General features: G+C 40.0%; 1 protein-coding gene across 1 annotated transcript in view; it reads left to right on the forward strand.

Moving 5' to 3' along the window:
* Nucleotides 1-235: 235 nt before the first annotated feature.
* The window catches only part of ip6k2b (inositol hexakisphosphate kinase 2b), a 16,740-nt gene continuing 4,658 nt past the window's right edge, over nucleotides 236-12,317 (forward strand). Inside the window, exons 1-4 of the mRNA XM_062038150.1 lie at nucleotides 236-783; nucleotides 9,641-9,872; nucleotides 9,951-10,114; nucleotides 12,209-12,317. The exon at nucleotides 12,209-12,317 is cut by the window's right edge and continues 67 nt beyond it. Of these exons, the coding sequence (XP_061894134.1) occupies nucleotides 570-783; nucleotides 9,641-9,872; nucleotides 9,951-10,114; nucleotides 12,209-12,317 (719 nt within the window). The 5' untranslated portion in view covers nucleotides 236-569. The remainder of the gene's footprint in view (nucleotides 784-9,640; nucleotides 9,873-9,950; nucleotides 10,115-12,208) is intronic.

A 12,317-nucleotide genomic window follows, 5' to 3' on the forward strand; every position in this document is an offset into this window, starting at 1 on the left:
AAGAAACAAAAACCCAAAAAAAGGCCTTCAGTGTTTTTGTGTCGAGTATTTTTTCCTGTCCTCCCCTCCCCCTGTTTTCTCTTTCCCCCTTTTGTTTGTCTGATCTCCTTCAGCTGGCTCCTCCCAGCGACAAGCGCGCCTCTCTGATTGGCTGATTCCCCCGACGGGGGCGGCGCTTGTGGGTCGGACTGCTGTTTTTGTAGCTGGGACTTTAGCTAATGCGTCAGTTGTGCGCCAGCACTCGGCCGAGCGGGCGTCCATGTCAGGCGGAAACATATTTAGCTGCCTTTAGTGTGCGTTTTACGACACGAAATTCAAAGCGGAGGCTATATTGTTCAAAAGAGGAGTACTTTACAGTGTCCGCGGGCCGCTGACGCCAAGGGAATAAAGGATTTACTTGGCTCTATCCTTCCTGTTCAGCCTTTTGTTTTGCGGTAGCAGGCGAGCCAGCAGCGCCCCCTGCGGCCGCGTAGGGAGCAGCATCCACCATAGGGAGCCAGGGCAGAGTCTCTCGCCTCCGTCCGCGCGACGTGGGTCCGCCACGCTTGGCTGTCCGATGCGGAGTGAGGATGAGTCCCGCTCTGGAAGCCCTCATGCAGGCGGACGGGACTCCCTATTCCGGCAAAGGGGTGATGCTGGAGCCCTTCGTGCACCAGGTGGGGGGCCACTCCTGCGTCCTGCGCTTCGGCGAGCAGACCATCTGCAAGCCGCTCATTCCCCGGGAGCACCAGTTCTACAAGAGCCTCCCCGCGGAAATGAGGAAGTTCACCCCGCAGTATAAAGGTAAGATTTGTCGCCAACATGAGGCCAGCACGCTGGCGTCCATCTTTTAATGCTAGCATTACGTCACACCGTGTGCTGCACTTGCATGTGGATGGATGGTTGGATGCTTCGCTGTAGGGTGGTTGCAAGGTCCCGAGAACAAAATGTACACAAAAGCACTACCAGAGTACATGTATTTATAGATGGAAGGCACCCCGATCAGAGTCATGGGGAAAAAAACAGGGGCCTTGAAGTAGCTTTGAACGTGAAGGCCTCATACATGATAATGTATGCTAGTCTACCTAAGATGCGTTCATCGGCGTGTAAATTGTAGGAAATATCAGTATTTAGTTATTGGTATTAACCAGAACAATGTAGCCACTAGGGGTGTGGGGACAAAATCGATTCGAATTCAAATCGCGATTCTCACGTTGTACGATTCAGTATCGATTCTCATTTTTCAAAAATCGATTTTTTTATTTATTTATTAATAAATGCAACAAAATAATACAAAGCAATACCACAACAATGCAATCCAATTCCAAACCCGACCCAGCAACACTCAGAACTGCAATAAACCGAGCAATTGAGGACACACAAACACGACACAGAACGAACCAAAAGTAGTGAAACAAAAATGAATATTAACAACAATAGTATCAATATTAGTAACAATTTCAACATAGCAGTGATTAAAAATCCCTCATTGACATTATCATTAGACATTTATAAGAAAAAAAAGAACAATAGTGTCACAGTGGCTTACACTTGCATCCCATTTGACAACACTGTGTCCAATATTTTCACAAAGATAAAATAAGTCATATTTTTGGTTCATTTAATAGTTAAAACAAATTTACATTATTGCAATCAGTTGATAAAACATTGTCCTTTACAATTATAAAAGCTTTTTACAAAAATCTACTACTCTGCTAGCATGTCAGCAGACTGGGGTAGATCCTGCTGAAATCTATGTATTCCATGAATAGAGAATTGTTTTGAACAAAAGTAGTGAAACAAAAATGAATATTATCAACAACAGTATCAATATTTGTAACAATTTCAACATAGCGGTGATTAAAAATCCCTCATTGACATTATCATTAGACATTTATAAAATAAAAGAATAGTGTCACAGTGGCTTACACTTGCATCCCATTTGACAACACACTGTGTCCAATATTTTCACAAAGATAAGTCATATTTTTTGTTAATTTAATAGTTAAAACAAACAAATGTACATTATTGCAATCAGTTGATAAAACATTGTCCTTTACAATTATAAAAGCTTTTTACAAAAATCTACTACTCTGCTTGCATGTCAGCAGACTGGGGTAGATCCTGCTGAAATCTATGTATTCCATGAATAGAGAACTGTTTTGAATGGGAAAAATATCGTTTTTGAATCGAGAATCGCGTTGAATCGAAAAAAACCGATTTATAATCGAATCGTGACCCCCAAGAATCTATATTGAATCGAATCGTGGGACACCCAAAGATTCGCAGCCCTAGTAGCCGCTTTAGCTTGGTAAAATAAAGAAGAAAATATATTTCATCTGTAATGCTAAAGACAAAATGAGCTGATTTCCCCCTCCTACAGTTAATCTGAGGAAAATAAATGTAAATGTACTCCTTAAAATGTTTTTGTAGGTAGAATAAAGACTTGGCTAATGTATTCCTGGATGGTAGACTTGGAAGACATGCCATTTTAAATAAGGAACACCAGAGGTGTCAAACACATTTTCATTGAGGGCCACATCGCAGTAATGGCTGCTTTCAGAGGGCCGCTTTTTAAAAATGAATTTACATTATGCATGCGGGTAATAACCTGAGAATAATCGTGATTAATCAAAATGCATATGCATTTGATTATTAGATTTTATTATGTATAACTTGCTTTAAAATCATAAATAAAGGTGACAATCAGATATTTAACTGTTTGTTTTTAGTATATAATAATATAATTGCCATGATCAGATATTAAAGTTTAAAATCTGCATTTTTTTTTTCAGTTGAAATTGAAAGAATGAATGCATTTAGCAAAATAAATAAGTATTTTGTTGAAACCCATTTTTTCCAGGCTTTCGTGGGCCACATAAAATGATGTATCGGGCCAGAACTGGCCCCCGGGCCTTGAGTTTGACACCGGTGCTAAACCCCATTAGATGCATCTCACCCGTGATAGTTTCCGAATCAAGCATATAGATCAGGGGTGTCAAACATACGGCCCGAGGGCCGGATCAGGCCCACGAACAGGTTTTATGCGGACCGTGGGGGATGAGTTTTGCCAAGTATAAAAATTACCCTGAAATTTTTGAATAAAAAAAAACAAATGTTCTAAACGTGTCCAGTAAATGTCAGAGCTGCAATTCTTTGTATGTTTGTAGATGATGCTACATATGTAATAAAATAAACCACATGATGTTAGTGCACCAGTCCAGGAAAATGAGCAAACTACACAAATAACATCCTGTAATTTGATTTTGATATTTTTTTATCTTGATAGATTGAAAATTAACACAGATGAGTTGACTGATGAACATTATCACAGAATGTATTCATAAAGTATAAATAACGACAAATAAAGGTAGAATACTACTACAAAACATGTAAGTGTAAAAAAATAAAACAACATTATGATTTGTACATTTGCAGAATGTGCTTGTTCTATTTGTAAACAAAAAGAACAATCTGAAGTTGTCTTTATTTTTTAGTTATCATGCTGTGATTTTACCAGTCCGGCCCTCTTGGGAGTAGATTTTTCTCCATGTGGCCCACAACCTAAAATGAGGTTGACACCCCTGCCTTAAAATGTTTTTGGAGGTAGAACAAAGACTTGACTAATATATTTCCGGATGGTAGACTCTGAAGCCGTGCCACCTTAGATTCCACTAGATGCAACTCACGCGTGATAGTTTCTGAATCACGCATATAGACCAGGGGTGTCAAACTCATTTTAGATCGGAGGCCACATGGAGAAAAATCTACTGCCAAGTGGGCTGGACTGGTAAAATCTTGGCACGATAACTTAAAAATAAAGGCAACTTCAGATTGTTTTCTTTGTTTAAAAATCAAACAAGCACATTCTGAAATTGTACAAATCATAATGTTGTTAGGTTTTTTTTTTACACTTACATGTTGCGGTTAATAGTATTCTACCTTTATTTGTCGTTATTTATATTTTCTGAATAAATGATGTGATAATGTTCATCAGTCAACTCATTGGTGTTAATTTTCAATCTATCAATATAAAACAATTACCGTAATTTCCGGACTATAAGCCGCACCAGCTAAATTTAGGGGAAAATACAGATTGCTCCATATATAAGCCGCACCCGACTATAAGCCGCAGGGTTTTGATGTGTAATTAGCGTAGTATATAGGGGTTCCTGCTACCACGGAGGGGATTGTCGGGACAGAGATGACTGTTTGGGAACGCAAAGCGTCCCATTTATTAACAATAAATCTTTCAATCATTCAATCAAACTTTCACATCTTTGACATGGCGAACAGCATTCGTGCAGAGTACAAATAATACAACGGTGCAAAGTAATACAAAGTGCTCGCCTGTACGTTATCAAAATAACCAGCCTACCGGTATATGAAAAGTCAGTCTTTAATCATTGTGTCATCGTCTTCCTCCTGCGTACCAAAACCACCGAAATCCTCTTCGTCGGTGTCGGAGAAGAACAGGCTGTATATAAGCCGCACCGTTGTATAAGCCGCAGGGACCAGAACGAGGGGAAAAAGTAGCGGCTTATAGTCCGGAAATTACGGTATATCAAAAATCAAAAACAGGATGTTATTCATGTAGTTTGATCATTTTCCTGGACTGATGTACTTGCATCATGTGGCTTATTTTGTAGCATCATCTACAAAGATACAAAGAATTGCTATTGGGACATCCAGTGAAAACATTTAGAACAGCTGTTTCTTCAAAAAATTTCCGTGGATGGATAAAACCTGATCCGACCTGCGGACCGTACGTTTGACACCACTGATATAGACCATTGATTATCAAACTGTGGTAGTGGTATGCCAAATAATCAGCTTGATTAAAGTACAGTGTTTTATTTTCCTGTGTTCATGAACACAGTTTGAGAATCCCTGCTAAAATCTTAGTTTTTTCAAGACTATAATGTCCCTGGGTCGCCCGGGGCCACATAACTCAAACAATAAATGGCAAGTAGTACATGCTGACCTGCACCGTGAGACGCCTCTGTGTGACGGAGATAAGACGTCTCTGGTATCTGACCCCTCTGACATGCAGTGTGGGACTAAAAAAAGACCCCAGTATGAGGAGTCAGACAACTTAGAGTAGATTCCTAAGACCGGCAGGTATTTGAAACCACAGCGTCTTGTCTTTTGAAGGAATTTGACACATTAGCTTGGCAAGTAACGACACGTCGTGTGTACATTGCAGCCTAAAGATGACCCCTCGAGGGTATTGAGTTTGGATAATGAGCGCCTCTCAGGATCTGAGTCACAAGTTCCCACACTGGGCGGTTGTAGCGGTGTGATGACGGTGCAGGTCTCCCATCAGGCCACACTGGAGAGGGGGAGGTTGGAAAGCTTGAGGATGCAGATGTCAGCACGGATGACGTCAGCCTTTTTGAAGGCCCTTTAACACTGCGGACATGCACAATACGAGGCGACATCCAGATTTGCAACATGTCTGTAAATGTGATAGTGTGTCCTAACTTCCGCCATTTTGTTTCAGTAAACCCTTGCGTCCTTTTAATCCGATGTTTATTCTGTGTGCGACACTTCCTCCTCTCACAGGCCCTTTTATGAGCAAACTGTCGTAAAGGGTATGCATCACAAAGCCGTCTACCAGGCTTGTGTTGGTCAAACTGAATTACGTCCAAATATAATTTACAATTGCTCAAACATGCCAAACCTTTAAGTAACTGCTTAGCAACAATGGAGACTATTTATCATTACTTGTTAAAGGGGCTGTTTGCAACATTTACACAGATGCCTAGAGGGCGCCAACGTTCCAATGTATTTTACTCAGTATATCCCGCCGTCTTGCGGCTTCTTGTACGTAATGACGTAATTACATACGTAACACATTAGCTTTAGGTGTTCTTAGCTAATACCGTATTTTTCGGAGTATAAGTCGCTCCGGAGTATAAGTCGCACCGGCCGAAAATGCATAATAAAGAAGGGAAAAAAACATATATAAGTCGCACTGAAGTATAAGTCACATTTTTTTGGGAAAATTTAAAAGGCAATTTAAAATAAATAAAGAATAGTGAACAACAGGCTGAATAAGTGAATTGATTGCTCCCATTAGCTCCATTGCTAGCTACCTACAACAAGCCGATTTGTACATGAAAGACTGCAAAAATAAAATGAAAAACCTTTTGTCTTCTTGTCTCTCATAGTGATTGTAAAAGATGTGCAAAATTCCCCAAAAAGTGCAGTTCCCATTTAAGAACTTTCGGTTTTGGTTGGTTTTCTGCGGCGCCAGTGGACCAAAGCGGTAGTGTTTTGCCAGAAGAAGACCACATTTCTTATGAGGACTAGCGCATGTAGCGTCATACAGACATGATGTCCGCTGTAATATTGGCACAAATATTATGTCCCTAATGGCTATACTGATGTTAAATAGCAGACACTGTCAAGAAATGATCTTGGATTGCGCTACGAAGATTTTTTTCGAAGGAAGTACCGTATTTTTCGGAGTATAAGTCGCACCGGCCGAAAATGCATAATAAAGAAGGGAAAAAACATATATAAGTCGCACTGGAGTATGAGTCGCATTTTTTGGGGAAATGTATTTGATAAAATCCAACAGCAAGAATAGACATTTGAAAGGCAATTTAAAATGTCTAAAGAATAGTGAACAACAGGCTGAATAAGTGTACGTTATATGAGGCATAAATAACCAACTGAGAAGGTGCCTGGTATGTTAACGTAACATATTATGGTAAGAGTCATTCAAATAACTATAACATATAGAACATGCTATACGTTTACCAAACAATCTGTCACTCCTAATCGCTAAATCCCATGAAATCTTATACGTCTAGTCTCTTACGTGAATGAGATCAATAATATTATTTGATATTTTACGCTAATGTGTTAATAATTTCACACATAAGTCGCTCCTGAGTATAAGTCGCCCCCCCGGCCAAACTATGAAAAAAACTGTCGACATAGTCCGAAAAATACGGTTATAGCAATTTGGATAGCTGGCGTTAGCTGTCATTGAAAGTATATTCTATCATACCAACAACATGACTACAAATTGTTAGTTGCTTCTATTGGACTGCTTTTGTATGTGTGGACACGCAACCTGCACGTACGCGTTGACAAGACCGGGACCGCCGTAAACGTCAGTTTTATTCGCACCGTAAATGTATTTTATTACATAATCTTTGCAATTGTGAAAAATAGACAATTTTCAAAAAAATGTGTTCTATTAAACCACTAATGGTGACATGATCTAGCCAATGGTGTTCTTGTTACATTTTTTTGTTTTGAAAAATGTTACTGTGAGGAAGTTGCAAACCGCACTTTTAATGCGCTGCATGAGTTGTATTCATTTTTGTTTTAGTCTGCTTTTTCCAACTAACCAATCCTGTGTTTGTATTGTCACATTTTTAGCGTTTGTTCAAATGGTTCCGTTTGTATTCTGCCTTATTGTTCATCCCAGTTAGGTTGTGTGCAGTCTTATTGACACTTGCAGATTTGTTTGTATATAGCAGCACTTTAAATATTCTAAAAAATTTTAAATTATGACAATCCTGTCAGTTTAGGTTTGAAGAACCTAAGCAACGTCCCCATATTGCTTACATGATCACATGTGGTTTCAGCAGTGCTCATTTGGTGTTGTGTATATATATATATGTATATATATATCTCAATTATTATGATAGTCGACTGATCAGTTAATGAAGCGTACACATATTGTATGGCTCGACTTCTAAATGCAGCTTAAGTTATTTTAGGCATGTGCTTAAGAACTAAAAAGACGACCGATTCATTCATATATATATTTATTTATACTCTAACTATGCTGCTCATTCAGCTGTTACAGGAATTAAAATGACTGATAAAATGTCCATTTAAAAGAAAGGAAAGGCAAAGTGCTAAACAACGTTAAACCTGGTTTATGTAATAAAAATAAACAGTTAAAAAAGCAGCAATGAAAACAAACGGCAAACAATTAAATTTCCTCCAAAAGAAAAGCATTTTGTGATGTTTAAAAAGCTGCACACTGTTATATTGACTATTGATTACCTCTTGGCAGTTTAAGCACTCTAATAGGCTCAATGTGTAGACTTCTATCTTTGATTAATTATTATAATGTTGGCTATTTAATAGATTGTATGTGTAATCTTATGATACCTCCGCATCGGTGCCTGTCAGTCTCTCTGTGTGTGCTGGCCCGGTTTGCGTTTGTTAAAAGTGCCTTTTTTTGGGCATAGCAAACTGACGCTGCTTTAAAACGTACTTGAACTGATGTACTCAAAGTTTAGCAAGCTGTGTTTTGGCTAAAATGATTGCTATCACTCTTACCAAGGTTGAGACCGCATCCTGCCTCCAAATGTCCGACGACACGTCTCCGCTTTAAATGCTGGCTTATCACAGATATACTGCCATAACAACCAGATCCGCTTTGCAAAACTAGCAAGGTATTCATGTTTTTAACAAGAATAAGAGGAAATATCCTCAGACTTTACATGTTATCTCTGGCCTTGTTTTTGCGAGTGACCCACTTCCGCCCAGAAAAAATTATAATTTTTTGTGTGTGTGTGTGTGTGTGTGTGTGTGTGTGTGTGTGTGTGTGTGTGTGTGTGTGTGTGTGTGTGTGTGTGTGTGTGTGTGTGTGTGTGTGTGTGTGTGTGTGTGTGTGTGTGTGTGTGTGTGTGTGTGTGTGTGTGTGTGTGTGTGTGTGTGTGTGTGTGTGTGTGTGTGTGTGTGTGTGTGTGTGTGTGTGTGTGTGTGTGTGTGTTTAGATATTTTTTTAATTTGAGGTGTGGTGGCTTTTATTTTGCTTTGGCAAGCCGCCACAATCAAATGCATGTAGGAGTAACTCTGCACTCGATCGGGCAATTCTACTATTGGTGTAATAGAGTAGTTGTCAAATTTTACACCAAGTACCATTGCACAAATACTTTGCAAGAACCATCAGCGATGTATTTAAATTCATTTTTAGCGAACATACACTACCGTTCAAAAGTTTGGGGTCACCCAAACAATTTTGTGGAGTAGCTTTAATTTCTAAGAACAAGAATATAACTGTCAAGTTTCAGATGAAAGTTCTCTTTTTCTGGCCATTTTGAGCGTTTAATTGACCCCACAAATGTGATGCTCCAGAAACTCAATCTGCTCAAAGGAAGGTCAGTTTTGTAGCTTCTGTAACGAGCTAACCTGTTTTCAGATGTGTGAACATGATTGCGCAAGGGTTTTCTAATCATCAATTAGCCTTCTGAGCCAATGAGCAAACACATTGTACCATTAGAACACTGGAGTGATAGTTGCTGGAAATGGGCCTCTATACACCTATGTAGATATTGCACCAAAAAGCAGACATTTGCAGCTAGAATAGTCATTTACCACATTAGCAATGTATAGAGTGTATTTCTTTCAAGTTAAGACTAGTTTAAAGTTATCTTCATTGAAAAGTACAGTGCTTTTCCTTCAAAAATAAGGACATTTCAATGTGACCCCAAACTTTTGAACGGTAGTGTATGTACAATAATTCCTTTTTTTTAATGTAATTGTATTTAAAAGCGGTCCCAGGTATGACTAAATGGAGCCCATCACTGGCACTTGTACCACACAAAGGTGTTTGGTTGTACATCTAAGATCATTCTTTTTGGTTGCATTGAATTGGGCATCAAACTGCTTTTCCTTTTAACAGGCGTCGTGTCCGTCAGCTTCGAAGAAGACGAGGGAGGGAACCTGTGCCTTGTCGCTTACCCTCTCCACAGCGAATCGGGCGACCTGGAAAACAAGGACCCTTCCACCGACTGTGAGCCCAGGAGCAAGATGCTGAAGTGGAGCAACAAAAAGCAGTCCCCTCTGCACCTGGAGAACGACAATTACAGCAAAGATCGGGCTCGACAGATCCGCAAAGACGACAAAAAAATGAGGTAGAGTTTCCCCGGCGGCACGCTGAAACCGATGGCGAGGCGAGCGCGGACTGACCCTTTCTCTTGTCGGCTTTGCAGTTACCGGGACGACGTGCAGGTGCAGCAGCAGGCGGAGGTTCTGTACTTAAGCCTGGAGAAGGGAAACATGGTGCAGCAGATCAAACACAACCCCTGGAGCCTCAAATGTCACCAGCAGCACTTGCAGAGGATGAAGGAGAACGCAAAGCACCGGAACCAATACAGTATCCTTTCATGCTACAGAACACTTGCTTTAGGGCCGGGACTCTCCCAGCTGTGGTCCAGCAGCTAAATTATTGTAAACCTGATTAATATAATGCATAACAACATGCACGCACACAATGACTTTAATGCGACTCTGAATGGCAACTGTTGCGTTGACCAGCTCTTCCTCCCAGGGATTTTAAGCTGCTGGTCACTCCCAAATTCTTTTTATGGCACATAAGCTGAAGTTTAAAATTATCACCAGGCAGTAGTTGGTATTTTGTGGTTTATTCTCAAAGCTTTGAAGACAAACGTGAGACCAAATCCAGTACAGAAGCGTTCCCTCGCCCAGTCTAGATCGATCTTCCCCCAAAACCCCGGAACTCCTGTGTTCTTCCCTCTGTCCCTCGCTCCCACCCTCGTTGTTTAGACTACTCCCTGAGTTATCTCTACTCCCTGCATTCCACTGCTAGAAGGCCGACACACATTACTATGAGAGAGAAAGAAGGAAGAATACTAGCTATTTTGTAATATGACTATGGAAGTAAAGAAGTAACACTTAAATACGGATATAGGTAAAAGAAATCTCCTTCCGTCACAACCGACGAAATTCATGACAGAAATCCAATATATTGACTCAAAATGATCCAAATGTCAACCCGATGGCACACTTGCTACATTTGTGTATACAGTAAGGGCGTGGCATTTAACTCATGCGGTCACCGATCTCGTAAAAATTCACGACCGCCGCAATAAATAACAATAAATACATTTGACCTGCTCAGTGGCTCTTGTGGTTAGAGTGTCTGCCCTGAGACTGGAAGGTCACACCAAAGACTATAAAAATGGGAGCCGTTGCCTCCCTGCTTGGCACTCAGCATCAAGGGTTGGAATTGGGGGTTAAATCACCAAAAATGATTCATGGGTCAAATGCGGAGGATAATTTCAACACACCTAGTTTGTGTGTGACTATCGTTAGGACCTCAACTCTTAACGACTCCAAATAAGAATGGAAATAGTCCGCAAAGTTGTAGGAATTGCAATCGACATCAAGTAGAACATAGAATAGAATGGACTTTATTGTCATTATATTTGCATATAACGAGATTAAGGACTCCCATTTAAGGTGCGGTAGTGGGAACAAATATGGGGTAAAAATAAATTACACAAGAGTTAGTAATAAAGAAAAATACTAAGAATTGAAATAAACAGACTACTATCCAATAAAAATAATAAGCAATCCTGTACAATATACAAAACACTATAGAAATACAAAATACTGTACAATATACAGAATGAGACAAGAGTACCGGAGTAATAAATAACAATCAGTGTCGGATGTATTGCACTCGAAGGGTAATATTGCACAGTAGGGTATTAGGGTAGGATATTGTATAGGGGTGAATTATTATTATAAGTTAGAGTTGAAGATGGTGACAGCTCTGGGAAAGAAGCTGTCTCTGAGCATGTTTGTTCTGGCTCTGTAGCGCCTGCTCGATGGTAGCAGGTGGAACAGGTGGAAGCCATGCAGGGTGTGTGCTGTCCTCGGTGACGCTTTTTGCTCTGTTGAGGCAACGGGAGTTTTGTGTAATTGTCGTTTAATTGTCAACATGTCATTTAACTGGCGCTGTTTGTCCCCATTGCAAGTCATTAATGACAGCCAAAAATAATGAGTGGGAGTCTTGACATGGTGCTTTAAAAGAAAACTGCTTTAATTTGATGAAACTCTACCCGAACATTTACTAAAGTGTCTGGACAGGACAGATGTTGGGGAGGAAAAAAATAATTTAGATTTTTTTGTAAATCGATTTAAGAATTGTTACAAATAAGAATTTGAAAATCTATTTTTTTGTGATACCCCCGAGTAGTTAATCATAGAACTGGCACACAATGTTATGAAAAAAAGTATAGATTTTGAATCGAATCGTTACTCCCAAGAATCGACTCATGTAGAGCCCAAAGATTCCAAACTTGATCAACTTGTATTAGTTACACTCATTAAATGTTTACTCAAAGCGACATCATCTAAATCAAAGCTATTTTCCAACCAATGAACCCTAAATAGCAGTGAGACTTGTTTGTTCTGTTGTGCGTTCCTTGACCCACCTCCACAGAGTTCATCCTCCTGGAGAACCTGACATGGCGCTACACAGTACCGTGTGTCTTGGACTTGAAGATGGGCACCCGCCAGCACGGCGATGACGCGTCGGAGGAGAAGAAGGC

The sequence above is a fragment of the Entelurus aequoreus genome, linkage group LG26, assembly GCF_033978785.1.
Source record: "Entelurus aequoreus isolate RoL-2023_Sb linkage group LG26, RoL_Eaeq_v1.1, whole genome shotgun sequence".
Classification (NCBI taxonomy): Eukaryota; Metazoa; Chordata; class Actinopteri; order Syngnathiformes; family Syngnathidae; genus Entelurus; species Entelurus aequoreus.